Source organism: Leptidea sinapis, chromosome 35 (assembly GCF_905404315.1).
Source record: "Leptidea sinapis chromosome 35, ilLepSina1.1, whole genome shotgun sequence".
NCBI classification, from domain to species: domain Eukaryota; kingdom Metazoa; phylum Arthropoda; class Insecta; order Lepidoptera; family Pieridae; genus Leptidea; species Leptidea sinapis.
Window position 1 is genome coordinate 2,126,619 of NC_066299.1, and position 26,673 is coordinate 2,153,291.

The 26,673-nt window shown below is 37.5% G+C and overlaps 1 protein-coding gene across 3 annotated transcripts in view; it reads left to right on the forward strand.

Annotated features, from left to right (window-relative positions):
* The window catches only part of LOC126975387 (glutamate decarboxylase), an 85,831-nt gene that overhangs the window by 55,679 nt on the left and 3,479 nt on the right, over positions 1–26,673 (forward strand). For all 3 annotated transcript variants that reach the window (XM_050823266.1, XM_050823264.1, XM_050823265.1), the window contains 8 exons: positions 10,339–10,536; positions 11,502–11,620; positions 12,580–12,720; positions 14,707–14,817; positions 15,346–15,413; positions 18,098–18,176; positions 24,899–25,048; positions 25,758–25,952. In XM_050823266.1, the coding sequence (XP_050679223.1) occupies positions 10,339–10,536; positions 11,502–11,620; positions 12,580–12,720; positions 14,707–14,817; positions 15,346–15,413; positions 18,098–18,176; positions 24,899–25,048; positions 25,758–25,952 (1,061 nt within the window). The remainder of the gene's footprint in view (positions 1–10,338; positions 10,537–11,501; positions 11,621–12,579; positions 12,721–14,706; positions 14,818–15,345; positions 15,414–18,097; positions 18,177–24,898; positions 25,049–25,757; positions 25,953–26,673) is intronic.

The window sequence follows — 26,673 nt, forward strand, 5'->3', positions numbered from 1 at the left end:
CTTATTTTTTTATGAAAATAAGGGACGAGACGAGCAGGACCTTCAGCTGATGGATATTGATACTTCTTGCCCATTATTATTATTATTCTTGCCCATTGTCTGGTCACCTCAATATAATACATATACTGATATGCTTGTGTCTATTCAAAGACGTCTTCTTCGCGTATTGACGATTAGGTTTGGTCTAGAAAGGGAGCTGACTACATATGAGGAAAGGCTATCTCACATCAAGTTACTGAGCCTCGAGAGTCGTCGCAAATTGCATGGCCTAACGACTTTATACAAAATACTCGATGGCACAATTTCTACTTCCCTCTTGTCGAATATTCATCTAAGAGTTCCCAATCGGTCTTCAAGACATGATCAGCCTTTTATCATTCCGTTCTGCAATAATATCGTGTCCTTCCATAACCCTATCTATAGAATTTGTCGTCAATACAATGCACTACTACTCGAAATCAGTGAAGTACCTGACATCCACAGTTCATCTGTTTGTAAATGGAAATCTAGTTTATATAAATTCCTTAATTAGTTTTTTAAAAAAGCATCTTAATATAACTATCATAATTATTCACTTCTATTTGTCCAAATATATATTCTCTCTATCTTATTCTTTTATAATACTACATTACCTAAAGTTAGTTTTAAAATCGCTATTACTGTTATATTTGCATAGTTATTAATTTATGCTAAACATGCTGTGTACACACCCTCGTGGAGTTGCAGCCTATCTTGTATTTAGCTGATAGTTTATTTTGTTTATTATGTATTTGTTGTAATTCTGTTGTGTGTACCTATTAAATAAATAAAATAAAAATAATATTTCAATACAGTGTCACTCAGGATTCTTGAAAAACCCAAAAATTCAAAGCGGCAATACAATTGCGCTTGTCACCTTGAGACATAAGATGTTAAGTCTCATTTGCCCAATAATTTCACTAGCTAGCACGCCCTTTAGACCGAAACACTAATGTTTACACATTACTGCTTCAGGGTGGGTAGGCGCCCTTGTGGTATTACCCATAAACTAGCTGGCATTCTGTGCAAAGGAGCCTCCCACTGATAAAGATCCACCTTCTTCTTTATAAGAGGGAGCAAACTAAATTAATCCCCAAAACCTTGACGGCCTTTTAGTTCAGAGTATGGTCTTGACTAGAAGATCCCTTTGCTGTACCTGTTGGGAATACCTACTGGCAGCAGCAAGTGATTCCCCAAAGTAGCTGTGCAAGGAACAGTTATATCGGAGTATCAAATCGCCAAAACATTTTTACAATGATTTGATTAAAACTGCAAAATCTTTCAGAAATCTTGGATCATACAAGTTCACTCACACACAACACATACAGTTGCAACCGCCAGTCATTAAACTCTTAAAACGTCCAGGAACAAGGGCGCACAAAACAAAAGAACTGCCGTAATTAATTTTCCAAATATAATTAATTACAGAAGCGTGGCTTGGCTTAAGCCGGCTGTTTCCCCCAGACAACACAATGTGGCGGGATAATCCGGCTCGTAGTGGCCACGTGATTTAGAGTGGCCCGGGCGCTACGCAAATCAATGGATTACATTCAATGGCTGGGGTGACCATGCAGACATGATAATACTATTCATAAAGGAATTTAAGTTAGTAGAATAAAAATAATCAATGAGGAAATAATCAAGAATCAACAAATATTTACTTAAAAAAGAACATAATATATTAGAACAAGTCTATCCTGGATCAACTTTGCATTGGCACTAGATTGTCTACAATTTGCTATCAAAATATCTTGGGGTATTTTGGGCACATTGCCCGACGCCTTCCCAGTAGTTTAGATAAACTGATAGTCATAGGCAAGGTGGAGGGCAAAGACCACGCGGACGATCACCGGTCGGACGAGATCAAGACAATCACAGGCCTACCACTTACGACCGCAATAAGGAAGGCCGAGGACCGAAAGGAGTGGAAGGCTTTAGTGAGCAACGTTACATAAACTTTGAATTACGGACACGACCTTCTTAAATGAAGAACGCGACCAAGAAGAAGATATATTAGAACAATTCAAACAAACAAAATAAATCACATTATTATGTGATAATTCTAAAGTCAAATCAAAGTAAATAATAAAGATATTTCTTTGACGGTTAACAATTTGAGGGACATCTCGATTCGTCACTGACTCTCATTAACAAAGTTTCCTTCAACTCCATCTTTAAACACTAATAGTAGTTGTTGTTTACTATCACATTTCGCTGAACGTCCGTTCGCCCACCTATCTGGCAACAGACTGTTACATCGTAAGTCATTAAATGCCTCGTGAACATAACACATAAGCATTACAATAAAAAACATAATTATTTCATTATGTTTTCTATCACAAGAGCTATTATAATATATCCTACTCATTCTGTCCGCATGGCTACCCTATCCATTCACAGTTTGATAGATCAGCTGTCTATCTATGAGAGTAGATAGAGATTACGGAGTACGGATACACTCCATTGTGATAAGAGATAAAAAAAAAAGATAATGTGATAAGTTCCTATAAGAATAGATTAAAGGAAAAACTTTAATCAAATACTGCATAAGTTGTTTAGTTGTTTTAGTCAATAGTGTTTTGTCTGTTGTAATATTCTGAATAATAAACCCGTCAGCAGTAAAAGATGGCAAAATAAATAAGTTAACTTTCGAAAGTGGCTTTATTGGTTCTTCTAGAATAACTGATGCATGACTCAGATTTGAAACTTCTAATTCAATTCAACTGAATGATTATTTACTTCAAAACGTACTTTTCATTTGATAAAAAGAAATTCCTTGTTTCTTGATCCATAGTCACACCGTCTGTTGACCATAAGAACCCTATGGAACGTCATAAAGCACGGCAAATTAAAGAGAAGCTTATAAAAAAGGAGAGTTATTAAAATCACTTAACTTTTAAGAAAACTCAAAGATTTTTCAGATTAGGAAAAAGACAAATTTCAGGGTATAAGATGGTTGAATAAAGACTGTGCCAAAAGCGTGGACTGATGACACGGCACGATGCCCAAGCAAAAACAACATACAATTTTATGAAATACATAGTGTACCCGGCCTTTCTATATCGGCAATTATTAACAGAAAAAGTTGACAGAGCGCCTAGGGAGCTTGTATGAAAGGTTTGATACTTGTGGAAGAAGTGAGACAAGTTGGTCAGGACAGGCTAATGGAACTCCATAATCTATGTCTACTGCTCTGGAACACGAACTAGATTAGGTAACGATGAAAGACGGTATGATGGAGTAGATTTTTCTAGTATAATTATTTACAGTAAGACTTTCTCACTGATTTTTGAATGTAATAATATAGAATAATATCTCAGTGAATGAATGAGTGCCACATTAGCCTCCCAGTAAGAGTGAAACCTGCGACCTATAAACATAAATAACGTCTGTTTTAACTTAAACCCCGGACATTATTGCAAGAACATTAATTTCAAAGCAAATACTTCCAACCCATAGACTAGAGACGACGTAGAAGGAACATGGGCAACAATTCAGTGAAAATTTACCAGACTTTATAACGAATCCATAAATTTTTTTGAACTATTCGAGAAAGATCTTGATTACCTTAATTTTTTTAAATTTTATAACATAATAATAAAATATCTCAATTCACAATTCAATACAAGTATTTAAAAGAATCTAAAATAGAAAAAATCTTTTCTCTTAGAGAGACTCATCTCCCATTGATTTCCTATGTGATATTTACTTTACATTAATTGACATCAAAAGGAATACCATAAGATTAAATTTGGAATGAAAAAAATGCTTTTTATACCCTTTATTGATACTTACAAAAAAAATGTTACTCAAACTCAAATATTCCTATACATGAGAAAACGATAGATGATTCGTAAAAACAATTTGGGCAAAAGCTATTTGGGCAGCCCTTAGTGCAGAGGCTGTCTGGTTGAACGAAACTGTGAAGCATGTAATCCGTACAAGATTACTGTACCAGCGAGTAATATATGAGCTCGCTCCAAGCTTCTGGAAGGAGATGGTCTGATCGTATCGCCCAGCCCACCCTTCACTTAATCAAGAAATTAAGAAGTCTAGTTGCGAAAACATAAGCCCTCATCCGATGCTACATCAAGCTAGCTATGATAAACGTGTAGGTAATCTAAACTAGTAAGCAATAACAAAAACTCACACATACTCTAAAGTTAGATGCAGAGCAATCCTGTACACTACTGACTACTATTTTGGAATAGAACAATAACCTACCAATCTTGGGAATTTTCGAACCCTTCCTGCAGTTCTGATTTTATTAACTTTTCAAGCGAAAATAGTATAATGGCAGCAGTCCCATTCACAGATTTTATTCAACGGATAACTTTAATGTACCTAGAACGAGACATCAATTACCATCTGAATTCTTTATTATTGCGAGGCTGTGTCAACTTAATTCGTGTGCGTATGTTCTGTCTATGTTCTCTTAGTCAATATATCAAGCTGACACGCCAGTATACGAGTATCGAAATCTCAAACGGAATACATGCATAACTCTGCTTTATTCCATTGCAATACAGTTAAAAGTCCATCAACAAACAGAATTGAGGGTTGCCGCTCTAAAAATAATATTAATTCGTCAAAAGGAATTTAATATAATCCCCTACGCAACGCACAGATGGGGCAACAATTAATTCCACTCCGGCAAGTCAGGTGGTGTTCAGTTCCCGGAGAGGGCAACACTCGGTATTAACTTTTTCGATAGCTGTCAGATGGAAAACTACCCTCGTAGGAAGCAAGTTTAAAAACTAGTCGAGTGTGAGTCGGTCTTAACAATTACTAAAATCGTAGCTATAAGAGTTCTGGTGTTTCAATAATACTGGGATATTTTTTTTAAATGTTTATTTTAATGTTAATTCAAAGATTGCGTTTTCAAAATATGCTTCAAAGTTTATAAAAAAAGTATTTCTAGGACGTATCGCCAACTAACTTGATATGGACAACCTGACCACAATCTACTGAAGCAACAGCAAGGCTTCTTAATATTATTTATATCTGATAGTTCACTTATATAAAATGCTCGATATCTCTAAGGTGCAGATTTATGCTCATACTGATATAGGTAGTAAAAATTCCCGGTCTAGAAGAGATACCAAACAATTGATCTTACTGCTTAATTTTGCGTCAATTTAAATTATATAAAAGAGTAATTTATACATCTTTCCGATTTATTTCTGTGTATATTACTGTATATATTTAGTTCTGGTACCTACATATCTCAAAATGGAGACAATTGTTTAAACGTAATGCAGGTCCACATTTAAATTAGAGTCGGATATAATAGAGTAATAATGGGTAAATATTGTTTTTACACTTATCACTAAGTATAAAAAACCTAATCACTTATGGTGCATTTTTGTATAAATGTATTTTTATTAGTTGGTAATTTGTACATTGCCTAATATATAATTGATATTCGTTGTAGATTCAACCGAAGCTAATCTATCCGATGCCAAGAATGCATTTTTCACTGATGTATTGTGGCAAGCCCTCTTTGGTATTTAGTTCTTGTTTTAATTCCAATCGGTTCAACACTAAAATATCAAATGACAATGCAATATACGCTGGCAATAACTAATTAATGGGTAGGTAGGTACTGTAAAGTGTAATGTCACGCCAAATAGCCAGTATACCTATAATTAAGTAGTCCTAGAATCTGTATTAATTTTTAATATGTTGTAATTTTGATAGTTTGCCTTTTCTACATAACGAGATTTACTTTAGAATTACCAGTGAGGGGCTCCTTTGCACAGAAAGCCGGCTAGATTATGGGTACCACAACGGCGCCTATTTCTGCCGGGAAGCAGTAATGTGTAAACATTACTGTATTTCGGTCAGAAGGGCGAAATTTAAATGAGGTTTAAATTTAAATGAGGATAAAGTTTAAATGAGGTATCTTTCTAAAACGATCTGCAATTATAATAATTTCACCAGTGGGAGGCTCCTTTGAACCGGATGCCGGCTAGATTAAGGGTAACGCAACGGCGACTATTTCTGCTGTGAAGCAGTAATGTTTGTTATTGAAATAAAAAAAAAGTGAAGCATTACTGTGTTGTCTGAAGGGCGCCGTAGCTAGTGAAATTACTGGGCAAATGAGACTTAACATCTTATGTCTCAAGGTGACGAACGCAATTGTAGTGCCGCTCAGAATTTTTGGGATTTTCAAGAGTCCTGAGCGCTGAGATCAGCTGAACGTCCTGCTCGTCTCGTCCCTTATAAAAAAAATCAACTAGAGATACACCAAGCGAATCAAGTTGAGCCTCTATTTATTTTTATTCACAAACAATCACCAACCCACAGCTAAATACACGGACCGCAACAATATCGGCTGATTGTCACTTTGACAGCGACGCGTGCCGCGTAATATATATAACCTCAATCTATGAATGGCGGAGTGGTTGCGTTGAAGCGCGGAATATTGTTTCTGACAGATATGTTGTGAGGCGCGGGGTTGAGGCTCCTGGGAGTTCGGATACAGATAACAGTGCTTTATTATGGATGGCTGTGTGTTTTATCTGTCTTGCTTATGACACAATCGGGTATATCTCATTTCGACGGTTTTAATTCTCATTTCTTTGTTCCCGTTTAACTTACCTTTTAGGCTTGTGGAAGTTTCCTGAGCCATACTTATAATAATTGTCCCGGGTTCGAATCCCGGTAGGTGCAATCATTTATATGATGAATATAGATGTTTGTTTCGAGTCATAGATGTTTATATGTATTTATGTATGTGTAAGTAAGTATATTGTATTAAATATATCGTTGTTTTGCAACCCATAACACAGGGTTTGCCTAATTTGGGGCATGATAATTTGTGTAAAAGTGTGTCAATGTCAAACTACCTACTCTTTCTGCAAATTCCCTTTATTATATATTTTATTCTAGTGGTAATAACTTGCGTATTTAAATTAAGTTAGGTACTTGTACTTGAGTATGTGCGGACTTCGTTGCTCATGTCCATTAAATATTTTTTACAAAATACCTTCAAACATATTTGCAACATGTCAACATAAAATAAACGTTCTCTGGAACACATTAAACTTTATTTTTTACTTAATATATACATAATATATGAGCTAGATAGACTGTGGCAGCTGTGAACACGTCGACAAAAATAGCGGTGAACTGTTAACCTCTATTTTCTGCAACGCTCGCACACTAGAACAATTGCCTAACAAATCGCGAGAGTAAGACGTAACTGTCATGCACACTAAAGTCATAAACCTGGCCTGTTGTGATGATCTATCTGATCTAGACGTAAACCATCTAAGATAAAAAGTATTGAATATCGTAATTCTAGGTAACAATTTGTTATAACCTCAAACATTGGTAGAGCTAGTGTATTAATATTATTATACAGCCGAGTTCCACCATGTTATTTAACAGCCGGATCACGTATTGATTGAGTTATATTCCTTAACTAACACTATTCAACTGCTGAACTTCATTCACAAAATGTACCTACTCTTAATTGATTCAAACACCGCGACCCTTGGGGTTACGATGAACTACATCTATTGTCGAAAGGAATTGATTTTGAGCTGTTTTTTGACGTGATGGATCACTACCTGCATCCAAATATGCATCCTCAAACCAGCTGGAAAGATTTGACCGTGTGCAAGGCAGAGCTGTTCCAAGGATCCAGTACTCAGAATGTTCCGAGGAGCTGTCACCAATTTAGTATCACACCTTTATATAATCCTCAACATCTAGGTGTGGCATTTTTTAACAGTGCGGTTTTCAAGGAACCTCTTCCACGTACATTCAGACTGTAGATTGTGGATTATTTTTGTTGAGTGTCCAGGTCGATACATGAATGACACTCATAATATAAGTGTAAAGAAACCGAGCTTCATATGATGGAGAAAACTATGATCTGTACTGGCTTAGCGCCGATAATCTATTATTAAATAAAAGAAGAAAACTAAATATTTACGTGAAGGTACCGTGTCAAATGTCAAAAATGTAGATGAGATGAATTAAATGAAGAGATTGTAAAACCAGCGGAATTGGGTTCCTTGCTAAAACTTCTAAAATGCAATGTGGTCCCCAGTGGCATTAAAGGATTGGCTTAAAGACTAACGACGAAGTAAACAGACTTTTAAAATGGCTGTTTATCATTTGAACAACTGATTTTCATCTTAATCGTTCACCCCAGTTAAACCAATGCTTGCAGCCCGTAAACAGACGATTATTTTAACCGAGGTTTAACCGTTGATTAATACCATATAATATAGACATACTGTGTTTCGGTCTGAAGGGCGCCGTAGCTAGTGAAATTACTGGGCAAATGAGACTGAACATCTTATGTCTCAAGGTGACGAGCACAATTGTAGTGCCGCTCAGAATTTATGAAATTTTCAAGAATCCTGAGTGGCACTGCATTGTAATGGGCAGGGCGTATCAATTAGCATCAGCTGAACGTCCTGCTCGTCTCGTCCCTTATTATCATAAAAAAAAAAGACATCTGCTGTCACTTCAACAGTTGCAAAATTGCGTTTTTATATTTATATTTAATTTTTGAGAAATGATTCAATATAGAATTTATTAAACCAAGTCATTATATTTTCTGAAATATGCAATCAGTATTCAATGTATTAATTGATAACTATTAATTAATGTTTAGTCCCGTAACAATCAAATTTTTAGCCTAATATGGAATTAAAAGAATTTATATTTTCTCTTACAACAATAACTTCTTGATAAATAAGAATTAATGCAAGTCAATATAATGCACATGTACTACTCGATAAAAATAATATCAAAACACAAAATAAATAAAAGTTAAAAGCATAGAACACCAACTCCCATCCTATCAATCTCTTTCTATCGCAGCGGATATTAAAAGGCCAGACACGAGTTTATCTGCTATAAAAAAGTGTCAAGAGATACGCAGGGGCGGGATAGCCCCCCTCCCCTTCAATTCCGGTCCCTGGGGGGTGTTTATCATCCGCCGCAGTGTCTGGGGGAGCGTCAGTAAACAATATTAAACCCAACTTACGCATTCAATTAGCATATCATTGTGTGTTCATGTATTTTTTTAATTGAATCTGGTGTCGATTTAAATAAGTAATCATTTTGTGATTCCTGTGCTGTTCGGAGAGAGGGAGAGAGGGAACACGGTCGTCTATTCTCTAGTCACCGTCGCGTCGCCCATGCTTCATTGAAACACTAAGGGGTCATTATTTGAATATTTAAGACTGCAATTAATTCAGGAAATTCAAGTCCACATAATCGTTTGGATATATTATATAGATATATTGAGTATATCAAGAAATAGCGCGACAACATAATTAGATAACAGTCCCAAGAAAGGGTATTTACAGGAAAAAAGTCGGCTAGGAGATATGGTTATGTTTGGCAATACTTTACTTTACCAAGGAACCTGAGGAACTCTAGAAAACAATAACAACACTCAATAGCCAATAGCAATCTGTCGGTGTAGCGGCGCGTGCTATTACATCCGGAGCCGCCCGGCCCGGATATAGCCGGCCTATCTTATCCGGAAACATCTTGTGTTACAACACGTACGTCGATATCAAAACTAGTTTTAACTGGATTTATCTATACTAACATTATAAACATATTCATATGTCTATTTGTTATTTTATGACACCACATTTATTACACGTGGCGTTACCGCAGGCAAAGCTATATTCGTGAACTTCAAAAGATCACCTGTCCGTTGTATAATAAGTTTGATATGAAAATTTAATATACGTTCACAAAAATCGTCACCTTTTTGCTCTTAATGGTGATTTTCATTATAATAACACTAGAAATAAGGGATTGCTTGTAACTAATAAGCTAAGTTACATTATAAGCTTTAAGGGTAAATGTATGTATTAATAATAAAGTCCCAGCCACTGCTCGGGCATTATCGATAAATAAATTTAAATTCTTTATTAAAAAATGGCTCTGTCGTAACTCCTTCTACTCCACAGCTGAATATCTAAGTGATCGGACAGCCTTGGACCAGATTATGATAATTTTATAGCAATAGCAATGATAGTACAATATTGTATATTTTACTAAAAAGAGCGCAAAAATAGAATGCTGGGAGAGTTTTTCGAGCCACGTCTTCTCTCTCAGAGCGCCATTTGTTTCTGAATCGGTATTAGTATCTAGTATATTAGAAATGACATCAAAAAGAATTCTAAAGGAATTAATTTTGAGAAAATATAATAAATATATAAATAAAATACTATAATAAATGCCTTTAATGCCTTTTAATGAAGTAGTAATACAAGAACTAAGTATCGATCCTGTATAAACAGCTGGTTCCAGGTTCTCATTGATCTGTCTCCGCAGGTCACCCGCACTTCTTCAACCAGCTTTCGTGCGGTCTGGACATCATCTCGCTGGCCGGTGAGTGGCTGACAGCCGCGGCCAACACCAACATGTTCACCTACGAGATCGCACCTGTCTTCATCCTCATGGAGAACGTGGTGCTGCAGAAGATGAGGGATATGATCGGCTGGAAGACCGGTGACTCCATCCTTGCACCAGGTAAGTAACTATCCATAATTATTTTCACTTTTTTTATGAAAATAAGGGACGAGACGAGCAGGACATTCAGCTGATGGTAATTTATACGCTCTGCCCATTACAATGCAGTGCCGCTCAAGATTCTTGGAAAAACCCAAAAATTCTGAGTGGCACTACAATTGCGCACGTCACCTTGAGACATAAGATGATAAGTTTTATATGCTCAGTAATTTCACTAGCTACGGCGCCCTTCAGACGAAAACACATTACTACTTAACGGCAGAAATAGGCGCCGTTGTGGTACCCTAGATGATCTAGCCGGCATCCTGTGCAAAGGAGCCTGCCACATCTAATTACAAGTATTTATTATTATATCTAAGTGTTAATTGTGTTATTATCGCAATTGTATAACTGCTGGGCCTTGGATAACACTCGTCGCATTGGCCCAGTTATTTCACTTGCTACAGCGCCTTCTTAACCAAAAAACAACACATCATTGTATTTATATAAAATTCATAGTTGGCGACGGGTTACCGTAAGTTTTGGCATACCTTGTGAAAACTTACGTAGAGTAGAAGCATAAACCTATATTGTTATATGGGTCAGTACAGATATTACAAACTATCACAATTAATAGTTGAATATTTTACCAGTGAGAGGCTCCTTTGCACAGGATGCCGGCTAGATTATGTACACCACAATGGCGCCTATTTCTATGTCTGAAGGGCGCCGTAGCTAGTGAAATTACTGGGCAAATGAGACTTAACATCTTATGTCTCAAGGTGACAAGATTCAGAACTGAACAATAATTAATATGGTCGTTTCGACCACACCAGCGCCCTTCCCTTATAAATAAAATAAAATAAATAATATTGGTGATCAGTTATGTGACCGGTGTAACTGTCATAACTAGTGTCAGGGTATTATTTACATGATCTATTCATGTATATATCTTCTGTTATTATTTACCTTTTCTCATTTACCAGGTGGATCTGTCTCCAACCTGTATGCGTTCCTGGCGGCCCGTCACCACAAGTTCCCGCAGTACAAGGAGAAGGGGCTCACCAGCATCCCCGGACATCTCGTGATGTTCACCTCCGATCAGGTGTGTTTTGCTTATGTTCGAGTATGTGTGGTGTTGCACCACCCCATCTCCTCCCGTGAGTGACGTAAGAGGCGACTAAGAGAAACAAACAACTGAGGATCCACCATCTACTGCGATCACCAACCCGCCTACCAAGCAGGGCGATTATGGCAAAACCCCCTAAACATGAAATCTTTGGGGGAGGCCTTTGTCCAGCAGTGGACGTCTTCCGTCTGATGATGATAATGATGATGTGTTTACTGGTGAAGGTATTTTTAAAAGCACGATAAATACATAGTTATTAGTTTAACAAAACGCTGTTTATTTTCTCCTATGCCATCTCCCATGCTCATATCTCCATTAGAGCAACAAGAATTTCCTAAATCAATTAAATCATTTATAATTTAACACAATCCTGTTTTGTACAAATTTTGTAACCAAAATTTATGAACGATGCGGGACTCGGACCCGTGACCGCTCGGGTTCCGCCCGAATGACCACCATCAGGTAATGCTCAAGTTTTTTTTTTTACTTTGGCGGTACTTATCTACGAGTTCTGAGTTCTGACCATCGGCGTGTGACAACTAGATATCAGTGACTAACTGACTAGTGTCAAGACCTTTCCAGATCTCGTATTCAGGGCGAAACCACCTAACTAAAATAAAAATGTAACTTTTACGCAAAAAAAAAATGCTACAATTACACGCGTTTTAATCCCTTAGAAGTTTTTTTTTATATATATATGATAGGGGGCAAACGGGCAAGAGGCTCACGGGATGGGGAGAGGTGAGGCAACCGCCCATGAACATCCGCAACAACAGGTGTGTCAAGAAATGCCTTGCTGGCCTTTAAGGTGGGAGTATGCTTAGGGTGTAAATGTTTTATTTAAGTGTTTACTATATTTTAAGATACGAGAGCATAAGCTATCCAATTATTATTAAGTCATAAGGTCTCCAATTAATCCCCGATGTAAATCGCAGTGCCACTACTCGGTGAAGTCGTGTGCGTCAGTGGGCGGCCTCGGGACGGACTACTGCATCGCCGTGCCGTCGGACGAGCGCGGCCGAATGATCACGAGCGAACTGGAGCGGCTCGTGCGTTACCACCGCGACAGAGGCAACGTACGTGTAACACTGTTTTAATAGTTTCTAATTTAAAATAGTGGCTAAGGGGCGATACTTTCAATTAAAACAGTACAGTCTTCGATTGATCTTTTTTTAATGAAAATAAGGGACGAGAAGAGCAGGACGTTGAGTAATTGATACGCCTTGTCCATTACAATGCAGTACCGCTTAGGAATATTGAAAAACCCAAAGTCTGATCGGCACTACAATTGCGCTCGTCACCTTGAGGCATAAGATAATAAGTGTCATTTGCCCCGTAATTTCACTAGCTACGGCGCCCTTCAGACCGAAACACAATAATGCTTACACATTACTGCTTCACCTGTGGTACCCGTAATCTAGCCGGCATCCTGTGCAAAGGAGCCTCCCACTCGTAAATATTGTTGTCAATAACTTGGTCTGATAATAGTTGAACGCAGTATTACAGCGTGTGTGAGTATAGATAGCAATATAGTATTGTGAGATAGATAGCTTCTACTGTACTACATAGGAATTTAAAAATTATTTATTATTTTTAAAATTTATTCCAAATTGAATCCGCACGAGACAGCAGAAACGACGCGAGTTTTATTTTTTGCACTCTTTTGAACCACTTATATAATGTTGTTTATCAGTATTGCTACAAACAAGCACAATCAAGTCTCAGCAGTCGGATCATTTGGTTGATCTGCAGTTGAGTGTTATTTTTTTTAATGAAAATAAGGGTCGAGACGAGCAGGACGTTCAGCTGATGGTAATTGATGCGCCCTGTCCATTACAATGCATTGCCGCTCGAGATTCTTGAAATACCCAACAATTCTGAGCAGCACTACAAGTGCGCCCCTCACCTTGAGACATAAGATTTCAAGTTTCATTTGCCCAGTAATTTCACAGTAGTACTTACACACTACTCCTTCACGGCAGAAATAGGCGCCGTTGTAGTACCAATAATCTAGCCGGCATCCTGTGCAAAGGAGCCTCCTACTGGTAAAATAGATCTGGTGTTAATAGATCATATCAGAGCCATTATTTACAAAAGCTTTAAAATACTTTAGAATTATAACGCTGGACATAGATGTGTACAAAAATATGTATATTTATAGATAGCCTCGACCTGTCAAAGGAAGTTTCAAAACTTCCACAAAGTGAACAAGTTAGTTTAAGTCTTAACCTTTACAGTACATCCACCCACTTTCATTCTAATGCAGTCAATCTGTTTTAATTAACTGTCACTACATCTGCAGAAGCAGCACTGACAACTATTAACCATAGACATTTATAACCCACTAACTGAACCGGCAAACGTTGTTTTGCCATATAAATTAATTTAGTGTTCGGCCATTGTTTCAGCGACTTACTTTTTAAATCAGAGTATCACAAAAAAGTCTTTTTTCGGGTTAATATAACCTATGACACTCACGATAAATGTCGCTATCCATTGGTAATATAATTTTTACAATCAGGTCAGTAGATCCAGAGATAGAATAGAACCCTAGAAAATTGTGATAATTATTATGATAGAAACTATTTTTTCGTCAATATTTCAATATAATAATGTATGTTTGTATGTACCTTAATAACTCCTAAACTATTCGACCGATCTCAATGAAATCTTTTGTAATAGATTCGTTGAAGCTCAAGGAAAGTTTAGATATATAGTTTGTCGTGTCACGATCCCACCCACGCACTCACCCACGCATTTACCATATCTCTCGAACCGTTTATTGACAGAACAACATCTGTCGGGTCAGCTAGTATTTTTATATTATTCTGCTATTCGGGACGGAGACAAACCCAACTAAAAACAAATTATTAAAATCCAAACGAGCATTTGCTGATGTAACTTTCAGATATAAATCATTTTAATATGATTCACCTACTGACTCAAACAATAAGTCTATTTTTATTTTTTGTTAATACTTGAAATATTATTTTTTATTATTATGACATTAATGCACTGCCTCTTGTTAATTGAATGAATTATTACTCGTATTGTTGCAACAGGTTCCGTTCTTCGTGAATGCCACCTCCGGAACGACGGTGCTGGGAGCCTTCGACCCTCTGATGGAGATAGCTGACATTTGCCAGAAATACGACATGTGGATGCATGTTGATGTAAGTGATAATCACGTAGGCGTGTTTGCAGATGACACAAGGAGGGACGGAAAGACGTGAAGAAGTGACATCTACGCAATCTTCATCACAAACCTTACAATACTTGTAAACGCAAACTATAAATTGATACTGCAGCAGTTCATGCCTCTTTTGAATTTTATTGAAATTGGTATAGCCGTTTTGTGGAATCATTTACCGACTGCTGTTTTCCCGAACCGATACGACTAAGGGACCTTCATGAAAAGAGCATACTGTTGTTGCGGATGTCCATGGGCGATTACCTCATCATTCCCCATCTCGTGAGCCTTTTGCCCCCATTTTTAAATATAAAAATTGTTCTACTGAGAGCTACGGTGCCTTTCAAACCGTCACATATATAAATAGTGTTTGCACACGACTTCTTGGTGAATGGCAAAGGAGGTCTGTGCAAGTTCGATCTTTCTTGTATTTTCAAACTGTATACACATGTTTTTTTCTAGATAAATAAGTAGATTTTAACTCAAATTGATCGAGATCTTCTGTTGGCAGGCTGCGTGGGGCGGAGGCCTGCTGTTCTCCAAGAAGTACCGTCATCCCAGGCTCACTGGTATTGAGAGGTAAGCTGGTATAGCCGCACGTTACTGACAATCATCCGGAAAAATTGTATTCATTCTTCAATATAATATATTAGCAAAATATCAGCGACAATTTATATATATGCCCAAATGGTCTTCTTGATTTTAATTTTGCTTTAATGAAATTGATTGTATGCTCTTTCTAGAGTGTCTACATTTACATTTTACATTTATCGCTACAGTAATGTCAGCCGAAAGGGTGTTATGGCCAAGTAATGGCATTGATGTAAAACGATCACAGAACTTGTATTTCAATTCAATCAAAAACATCAACGAATAATGTTACAAATTTAATTTGAAATTATGAGATATTTCTAGTAAGACGGTAGAAAACCCTTTATGAGTGAGCCAAACCCAGTTTGATCAGTTATCATTTGTGATATTTGATATACCTACAACAGTATGTAATGTATTTGAACATCCCAGTATTTTAATGCTCATGAAAATATTGGGTAAAATCAACACGAGGCTTGTAGATTAAGCAACGATTAATCAGTGAATGTCGTCAAACGTGCATAATGAAGGACCATCCATCACGCGGAGTCATTGCGGCGGGCGACAGGCGCGCGCGCTCATGCGGAGATAATTGCCGTGTGGAGTGCGGTGTGTGCTCGCCTTTATACTAACGGATTGCAAATTGCAGAGAGTTTTGCTTGGCGTTACGCTGAGATGTCGCTTCATTGTGTGTGTTCTACCGCGTCTATCACGGGTGTTCCGTAAAGCTGTTTCACCTAACCATCGTAAAAATCGTAACTTGCCACAGACTAATATATCACTTACAGCATGTGGATGTCTGGGATTCAACTGTGCGGTTTCAAAGATATTTCTCCCACGCACTACAAAACTGTGGAATGCATGTTCTTTTTATGGAAGAGGAAAGGCCGGCAACGCCCTTGTGATTCCTCTGGTGTTGCAGGAGAATGTGGGCGGCGGTGATCACTTAACACCAGGTGACCGTTTGTGCTCGTTTGTCCTCCTATTCCATAAAAAAAAGAGGAGGAATTCATATGTACCTCCGTTTATTGTAAGCTTTATAAGGTCAGCAACGGTCTTGTGAGTCCTCGGCTGTTACAAGAGAGTATCGGCTTCGGTGATCACTTACCATCCTCCTCTTTATATAAAGAAAAAAGCAGATTCCACCGGTTTTACCGCCTCTCCGTTTTGCAACGATGATCTACATTTTTGACATTTGGCACGGCTTTTGTAATTTAACTGTAGATTATAAATAAATATGCTTTACTGTTTTTATTGCGATTTATTGAATAATATTATAGTAAATATAATAAATGAAATATAATAAACATAGCCCAAATGATTGCGAAACTGAAGTGATAGTTGGCAGGGTACATACCTAGACGGACTAGAGGTCGTTGGGGCAGTAAAGTCCTCGAATGGCGACGTGGTCGGCGTCACCGGAAGACGCAGTCAGGCAGCCGTTCTGTCCTTTCTGCGAACTTAATCAAGTATTAGTGTAGTGAGTTTTTTTTGACCAATCGGAGGCTCAGTTAATTGCATCCATTAATTTAACAAGTACGATTAAGTCATAAGATATTCGGTAAATTTTAAGATCCTTTTGTCAAAACCCTTTCTCATCTCGGGATCACGTGAAGATATTGAAATTATAATAAATAATATACTAAGGTCTACAGTCTCTTGAAGCTGTGAAAAAACCAAAAACTAATTTTACGTAAAAAAAAGATACGGCCGTTTATGCCGCAAAAGACAAGCCTGTCGACACTCTCAATGCCACGATCCGGTGACACCAACCGCCACCACTACCCCGTGCCTCCCGCCAGTCCTGCCTGCGTCAACACGCGGTCACGATACCAATATTGACTTTAATACTTGTAATCGCTCCCGAGTCCCGGGCGCTACCGCCTCACCAGTTTCAATATTACTGCGCTCATTAACGGAGATTAATCCAAAGATTAATCTAACTAATATTTATAATATTATTATAAATTTTGTATAAGTCGCAGCCAACTAGCTTACTTAGCTTCTTTACTAAACAGCGCCTTTATCTAGCGGCCTGAAAGATATTCAGCCGTAGCGTTTGTTACCACATTTAATAAACGTGCTGGCTAATGCTTAGGTCATTCGTACGATTGAGTGAAAATGTGACAGAAATAAAAAAAAGTGAAACATCTGACATAAGATTTGTTGTTTGGAAATCATGAGATCTTAATGAATTACTAAGTACACATAGAAATTGATTTTCTAATGTGTTACAAAAAAACTAATGACGAATCCAAATTTGTTTTTGGGGCTGTTACTACTACTAGTGAATAAGGGCTGATTCGGGTTATATAACAACAGTTTGCCAATGCCATATTGACAGGTTGGTTGGTTTGGCGCTAGGTGTCAGAAAGTGGAATTGAGAGTTGAAATGAACTGACTAGGTTAGTAATAAAACGTCATCGATCCAAGTCATTTGCCCAGCTGTATGATCAAATGGCAGTGTATCATTCAGAACCTAGTTAAACGGCGCTGTTTTGTAAAGAGGCTAGGCTGTTGATTGAACGGCTAATTAAGTTGTTTGGCTAATTGATTAATTAGTTGGCTAATAAGCGATGGTTGTGTCATTTAGCGAGCATGTACGTAGCACGAATACTAATAAAGCGCTTTCTAAATTTTTCAGTGTTTAAAACGTTTTATATTTGTTACAGAGCCGACTCGGTGACGTGGAACCCTCACAAGTTGATGGGGACACTGTTGCAGTGTTCTACGGTGCACTTCAAGTACGAGGTAAGCCACCATAATGGACGTGTGAATGAATGAAACGTAAGAAACCTTAACATATTCGCGAGCTATTTTCTGCAATTCCACGTCTACTGCACGCCTAATTTGCATAAACATGGCCTGCGTTCAAGCACTTTTGAACCGAAGTCAATTTGGCCAACTGAATACACAACTTTTGAATTTCTTCAGAGGAGCGTGTCCTCGCAAGGTCCTCGAAATGTTTCCATTCACAATAAGAGCATCGAATAAACGCACATATGCATTTGGCAGGTCGAAGACCAAATAGTACCGACTTGACGGGCGGGGTTCCAACCGGTGGTTCCCGAATACCATCGGCGCTCTATTTATTGCCTTTACGGTTTAGGCTTCGTACTTACTACGGTTCATAACATCGACTTTTAGATTGAGATCAGTCTATATACATGATGGACGACGAAATGATCCCAGTACTATGGTGGTATTTACAAGAAAGTAGGTAGTAAACTCTGGAGCAACACTCCGGATTTAACCCATTCAAAAAATCATAAAGCCTTCAAGAAAAAGGGTGCAGATCACTAACGGGGCACTACAGATTAAACAAACACCTCTCAATTCTAGGCCTCAGAGATTGCAGAGCATGTATGATTCTGTAATATTGCAGTAGACCCCTGTTACACATTCTCTCTGAACGTGGTCTTTAATGCGTAAAAATAGCATCTCTTTGGGAAGATCAATTTTTCAACCACTCAGATAAGTTAGCTCACTGCAAAAGATATAATAATATTCATAAAAATAATCAATCTTAGCAGTAGATAAGATATAATTACAATAGAACACTTGTGTACGCCGTAATTGTTACAAGTAGGTACCAGTACTCGTAATGTAGCAGTACTTAATAAATAAATAAATCACATTGGTTGCAGTAAAACAGGCAGCCCTGATTAATGTATTAAAACCGCTTTACCAACCATAACCATATGGTTGTATATACGAAGACGCAAAAGAAAAGATTGGGTGATTCTTCTACGAGAAAGATTTTCAGCAGGCATATTTGAATCCAGGCATTTTGATTACTTCAAAATGTCTATTTCCTTCTGTTTTGGTTATCGTTTTTCGTAAAGGTAGGCTGCAATGATCTCTGCAAAATGTTCCGCAGGTTTGGTGGGATTATGTTTCTACATTTTATATAATTCTCATTGTATTTCATGTCGCTGTAGAAAATTTTCTCCGTTTAAACATTATTTTCTGTTTGCATGAAAGCAGCCATTTTCTCTAATTTTATAACCTAAACCTTAAATTTTGATTTATATTGAGTGTTAATTCCGCTTATTTGCTTCTTCAATCAATTCGACACGTGTAAATCGCCAAATTCTGTCACGAAACTGATTGAGACACGAGATTGAGTCTCGTGCCGAATTAAAAAAAAAAGGATTGTGTGGTTTTATAAAACCACGGTAAAAGTGAAACTTTTTTTCACATTATTTAAATAAAAAAATAATTTCACTTTAATAAATAACAAAATTTACATTAAACACTGACAAAAACAAACAAAATATGGAGCACTGGCATAAATGAGTAATATATATAAAATATAAATACACTACACGGTCAGCTGCTGCGAACTATAGGCGCCGCCCGACCGTCACGCGACATGCAACACACACACGAAAAAGTTTGAGACGATGTAATAAAAGTTTCACTTTAAAAAAAAACTCAAAAATTTTTGGATGAATGTTTTTAAACAGAGAAAGAGTGTTTCGTTCCATTCAATCCTCTACGATAACAATACATCACTGTCTATCATTCCCTTATTATCATAATATGGTAAACTCGGCAGGGGAGGCCCGGCTGTGGCTTGCAGATAACCAATACAAACATACTCTACCCTTCCAAACAAACAAATGCACACCGGTATCAATAAGTTAGCTCAGATATTCCTTTTCATTTAAAACATTCATGAGCTCAGGGCGATGGTAGGACATCTGCTACTGAATTAAGCCTACTAGAATAAAATTTCATGCAATTCTTTATTAACAGTAATGTAACACTAGAAGTTTATATTAAATCAAAAAATAACATAACATGGAGTATTATTTTTGACGTGAATTAATTTTGGGCGCGGGCAGAGTACTTTTATTTGTCGGCATTGAATGAGAATCAGCTCGGGTCCATTAAGGGAATAATTATATATATTATAATAAATTAATTATTCAAACAAAAAAAAATCTTATAACTATATTTACGACTAAATAAAATTAAAACTATCATTACGTGGAAGCGTACCAAGAATACCGGCAGCATTACCGCATTGGATAGCAAGGCTGATCCGTTGACCGAAATAGCTGCCAGCGCTTGGGTTTCCAGTAGCCTTATTGAGGCGCGAAGATAGTATTTTGAACATTCTCCGCGCCTCTGGGCCCCATGGGCCAAGTGTCTCGACACCAAACGGCACAAAGATGTATGACTCACTGAGACCAATGCGACGCTTACTGTCTTCGGCAGTCGAAGCAGCAGCCCCAGCACCAACTGACTTGGACATGAGAAGGAGCCAGAGTGTCGACGCAAGTAGCGTCCCACACCAGCGCCCTTCCCCGTGCCCAAGCCACCAGCGACATTCCATCAGGACGCTTGCCATCGCGGCGGGTAATACCATTTGGCTCTAAAACAGCTGGTATATTAAGAGCGGCAAATGCCCTGCGGATGACTTCATTAATGCTGGCGTGACGACTGATACGGCCTGCCGAGTTTAGGCAGGATAACCCGTGACGTCCAACAACATCTACCTGAACGCCACAGCTACATTATTATAATAAATGTTCATACCTTGGAAAGTTTACAGCAAATAAATAATTATTCGTATTATTAACCTCGCCTTCGATAAATTTCCACATTTAGGTACTGTGTGATCTTAGGGCTACATAGGTTTTATCAGCCGGTAAGTCTCTAGGGTACCGTGTCTCAAAGGGAAATGATCTGATTCAGATCATTTAGCGGTCTTGTTTTTGTTTGTCTGTCTGTCCTCTCGATACGCTTACAAGACATTTAAAGCTTCTATACAGACATACAGCGTGGCGCGTCAATGCTGACACTCAGGTATAACTACTTAACCGTGATCATAAAAAAATAAAATTCCAAAACGTAAGTAATTAAATGATTACAATTTATTAATTGAAATTATAAACAAAATATACATTTATAAAAGATATGAATCATCCTTACGTGGGCGCTACTCACCTACAAGTTATGAACCGCTACGTCTCGTAGCCAAGTAGGTGTCAGTGCCTACGCTTGTGTCGAAATAAGCGACAACCGTGCGAACATTAACGCCATTGTATTTCTAGGCTGTATTTATCAGTTTCGGCCGCTTCCATCAACTTTTTTTTATATAAGAGGGGCAAACTGGCAAGTTGATCAATTTTTTTTTCAACTTTTTGCTCTAACTAGTCGTTGGCAGAAGGGATCCGATTCGATTGTTCGGCCCGCCGGTAACAGCTCTTAATGAACTATGTATGCCCTTCCAACCCCACCATCCACATAGCCTTATTGTGAGTAAGCTCGGTCACAGTCAGTGAAACCTGACCAACCTTTGAGTGCGACTTATTTTGGACGTTCTTGTCTTATGTGACGTCTACTTTTCATCCCCGGTTATCAATCTCAAAAACGATTCCGTTTCATTATTTATTGCTCATAAAAGAATCGAAAATGACACCTACACGAATAATTAGGTTCCTTTCAATGATATTAGTAAAATATATTTTATAAATATCTACTCTAACTCACAAAAGAATCTAAAAATGTGTTCCGCGCTCGATTAAAATGCTATAAAAAGGTGGCAAAATGTATGACACGAAAAACAATCTACGGTCGAATTTCGTATAAACAAACGACAGTTACATTCATATTACTTAGGTACGTCAAATAGAGATTTCCCGCTTTCGATATTTAAGAGTTGTCACTGCTCTTGAAATCCTGAGGTGAAATGGTAAAGAAGAAGAGCTCTGTTGGTAACTGTGGCGTTCCAGCTGTTGTAGATGGCTACGTAGAGGTGATCCCCATCCCTCTAGTCGCCTGCTCTAAATCCAGTTGATGACATTAACAGAATTCAAGAATTACTACATTTTTTTATGAAAATAAGGGACGAGATGAGCAGGACGTACAGCTGATGGTAATGGATACGCCCTGCCCATTACAATGCAGTGCCGCTCAGGATTCTTGAAAAACCCCAAAAATTCTGAGTGGCAATACAACTGCGGTCGTCACATTGAGACATAAGATGTTAGGTCTCATTTGCCCAGTAATTTCATTAGCTACGGCGCCCTTCAGACCGAAACACAGTAATGCCAACACATTACTGCTTCACGGCAGAAATAGGCGCCGTTGTGGTGCCGTAATCTAGCCGGCATCCTGTGCAAGGGAGCCTCACACTGGTACATCTAGTTGTGCGATTTTTAAATTGAAATTAATTTATTAACTATGGTCATATTACCTACATAATATAAAGAATACTAAATGCCGAAGTAAATTTTATATAATCAGCACAAATTATAAAGAATTAAACATTTCTGATTTCAAACCATGTTTCCTAAAAATAAATTTTGATAAAAAAAATGTTTGTTTGGGAAGGTACAGTTGGCAGTTGAGTGAAATCCCTCATCAGATCCTGATTGTGAGTTTCCGAACAGGGAGAGAGGTTTGAGTCCGCTTCGCTGAATGGGATTATAAATTAATGCAGGCCACGCCCATTCAATGTTCCGTTCTAGTGATGTGACGCATAAGAGTATCGATAATATCTCCCAATATTTGTATTTTTATCTATGATTAATCTTTGGGAAACCTTTTCCAAATTTCATACATATTTTTTATATTCCAACTCCTAACATGATTGTTGAATGGTAGATGATTGAACCTATAGTACATTATTGTGAATGACAAACGACGAATTTATAAAAGAATACTAACACACATACTAATACATACATACACACGCACCCCAAATATTAATGGGTTTTCAGATTTGTTTTAATTGTGCGATTTTAAAATTTTTGTTTATTTTTTTCTATAATATTGTTTATTAATGATAATAATATTATTGACACACTTTTATACAAATATTTTTTTACCAAATTAGACATAGCATGTGCTATGGGTTGCAAGACAACGATATATTTAATATACTTACTTAAACATACATAAGTACATATAAACACCCATAACTCGAAAACAAACACCCATATTGATCATAATAACCGCAACGGAAGTTGTGATACATTCCGATTACAAGAAGTGTCATAAGACAACTGGGAAGCCTCAGCCACTAAATTGCTTATGTGCAACATTAGAAAAAAACGAAATTTAAATTTTAAATCTAAATTAAAATGATCCATCTGTCAATTTTTACTAGTGGTGACAAATTATATATCGATATATGCAAGTGCAACACGAATAGTTTTCATATCATTGTTTTCTAAAATACGAATGTTTTATAACTCCCATAACATTTTTTTACATATTTTTGTTTTATCGACACACCCACTTATGGAAACAACATCACTATGACAGTGTTGGCACGCGCCACAACTTTTAATTAAATTCCGATGTCGACACTTTGAAACATATGTTGCAAATTCCGGCCCTACCCTAGGAAGCACTGCAAGCTAAAATATACCCTAAGCCAACACAATTAACACCAAAATGGTGTAACAAATTGTATAAGGTTTTGCTAATAGAATTTGTACTTTGAGGCTTTTATTGTTAAGTCTAATGTTGCTGATATTATCATACAACAAAGGAATTTCTACTCTCTTTCAATGGAATAAGTCTCAGTCTGTATTGCTCAGCGTTTGTTTGCAGTGTCATAGCTCTTAGAATCAGATGTTTCTGCATTTGATGGCAGTTTCATGGTTCATAATTCAATTGTAATGTTGCGTATGATTGTGGAGATAAGTGGCAGGAGTGTGTAGTAAGGCTGTATAGGGTGCAGGACGCTCGTGGAAGTGTCCCGTTCACATTAATACGATTTAAGCGAGCGATTGCGATTTAAATGAGGTATCTTTCTAAAACGAGCTGCAATTATAATAATTTCATCAGTGGGAGGCTCCTTTGAACCGGATGCCGGCTAGATTAAGGGTAACGCAACGGCGACTATTTCTGCCGTGAAGCAGTAATGTTTGTTATTGAAATAAATAAAAAATAGTGAAGCATTACTGTGTTGTCTGAAGGGCGCCGTAGCTAGTGATATTACTAGGCAAACGAGACTTGACAACTTATGTCTCAAGGTGACGAACGCAGTTGTAGTGCCGCTCAGAATTTTTGGGTTTTTCAATAATTCTGAGTGGCACTACATTGTAATGAGCAAGGTGTATCAATTACCAACAGCTGAGAGTCCTGCTCGTCTCGTCCCTTATGTTCATAAATAAAATACACATCATTTAACGTGACGGCAGATGCCACGTCTAGGATATACTTATGATTTATTACATAAATTACACACGACCGATAAAATTGAACAAGAATAGTGTTAAACATTTAAGAGCAGTTTTAGGTATTATCTAATTGAGTTTGTATTGAATTAGTTCGGTGTTTGTGTGTATCTCAAGATATTGCACAATAATTGTATAAAATAAAATAAACAATCTGTAGGGACAAAAATAAAACTGGTGAATTAACATATAACTTAAGTCACTGTGACCGAGTGTCCCCAGCATGTATCAGTGTATCATATGTGTGTTATTTACTGTGAATGTTTCCAGGGGATACTTCTGAGCTGCAACGCGATGTCGGCAGAGTATCTGTTCATGACGGACAAGATCTACGACCCGCGCTTCGACACTGGGGATAAGGTGATCCAGTGCGGCCGACACAACGACATCTTTAAGCTGTGGCTCCAATGGCGCGGGAAGGTAAGCCGTTGTCACAGCATTGAGAAGTACGAATTGTCTCGAATTTGTGCGCGATACCTTGAGACTACTTAATAAGTTAATAATCGGCTACTCTTTCTTATCAATAACCTTCCTAATGCCCTGATGACGGACTATGATACGGCTATGATGGACTAACTTCATAAACTGCAGGCATCTAGAAGAAACGATACCTGCACTATCACCCAGAAAGAACTGTCAATGCTTCAGAAAAACATGAACTCCGTATTATGGGGGCTTAAACCACTACAAAAACCCCTTTTTACAATCAGTGTATCGGAGAGCTCTAAGTGCAGAGACTGCCTTGTTGAAAAGGAAACAGTAACTCATTTAAATGTTTGATGTCCAATACAATGGCTGACCAAAGAGCAAAATTCCTTGAAAATATTTATGGCTTGCAATTTTTAAACATCAAGGTTCTGAAGTTCTTCAAGTCACCAACCCCCTGTGGAAACAGGAGCTCTCATGCCATACCAGACCATATAAATTACCTGATTTGTCACATCTTCGTGAGTACCTAATTATGCGCTATAAACTTTTAATGATCGTGGAATAAGCACCAACAGAATTGTGGAATAAACTACCTGATCACACTCACTACAAAGCAACGTCTCTACGCAATGCCCAGTTTCTTTTATTTTAAAGTGTAATTTCTGAACCTCGTAATAAACGGTGCTTTAATTATTTCTAGGGTACATCTGGCTTCGAGCGTCTGATGGATCGCCTGATGGAGCTGTCGGAGTACATGGTCCGCCGGATCAAGGAGCAGAGCGACAAGTTCCATCTCATCTTGGAACCCGAGATGGTGAACGTCAGTTTCTGGTACCTGCCGAAGCAGCTACGTGGTCTGCCACACGATTCAAACAAGGAAATCAAGCTTGGAAAGGTAAATTTAAGTGAAGTTTGGTATGTAAGGTATGAGACCTAACACCTAACCTAACAAAGGTCAACCTTGATACATTCCAAAACCGCCCAATTGCTTTGCAATTATTACAAAAGTTTCAACAGCCAGTCTGGGCTATTAATTAAATTTCGAAACAGTTTATATAAGAATTTTAAGTGTAACAATTTGCGCCTTTCTGCCAAAATTTGTATTTTAAGGAACCCAAGCCGGCTACAATGTTCTAGGTGTATGAAATTTATAAGTTAAATACCGTAAAAACTTTTTTTGAATACTTTCTGTTCTTTTGATGTGGATGTTATAGCATGCACCAGACATGACAAGAATACTCGAGCTTTTTTCGTACAAGACTATTAAATAGTGTGAATAAGATCAAGCTGGCTTCTTGGATTGCGTTCCTTGTCGCATCACAAATTGTATTAAGTGCAGAATGCAGAATTGGCAATTTCATGTGACTGAAAAACCATAACTCTTTGTCAATTAATACCTAAATCTCTGATTTCATCAGTAGTAGTTAATGTTTTATTCTCAATATTATATTGGAAAACCCGTTTTAATTTCTTTTTTCTTGAAAATGTTATTGAGTCGAATTTTTCAGTACATTTATATAAATATCTACATGTACTGAAAAATGAGATATATCTACACCATCTCGTTAGGTTATTAATGTCATCTTGTGGTACCTAAATGACAATCATTTTCATTT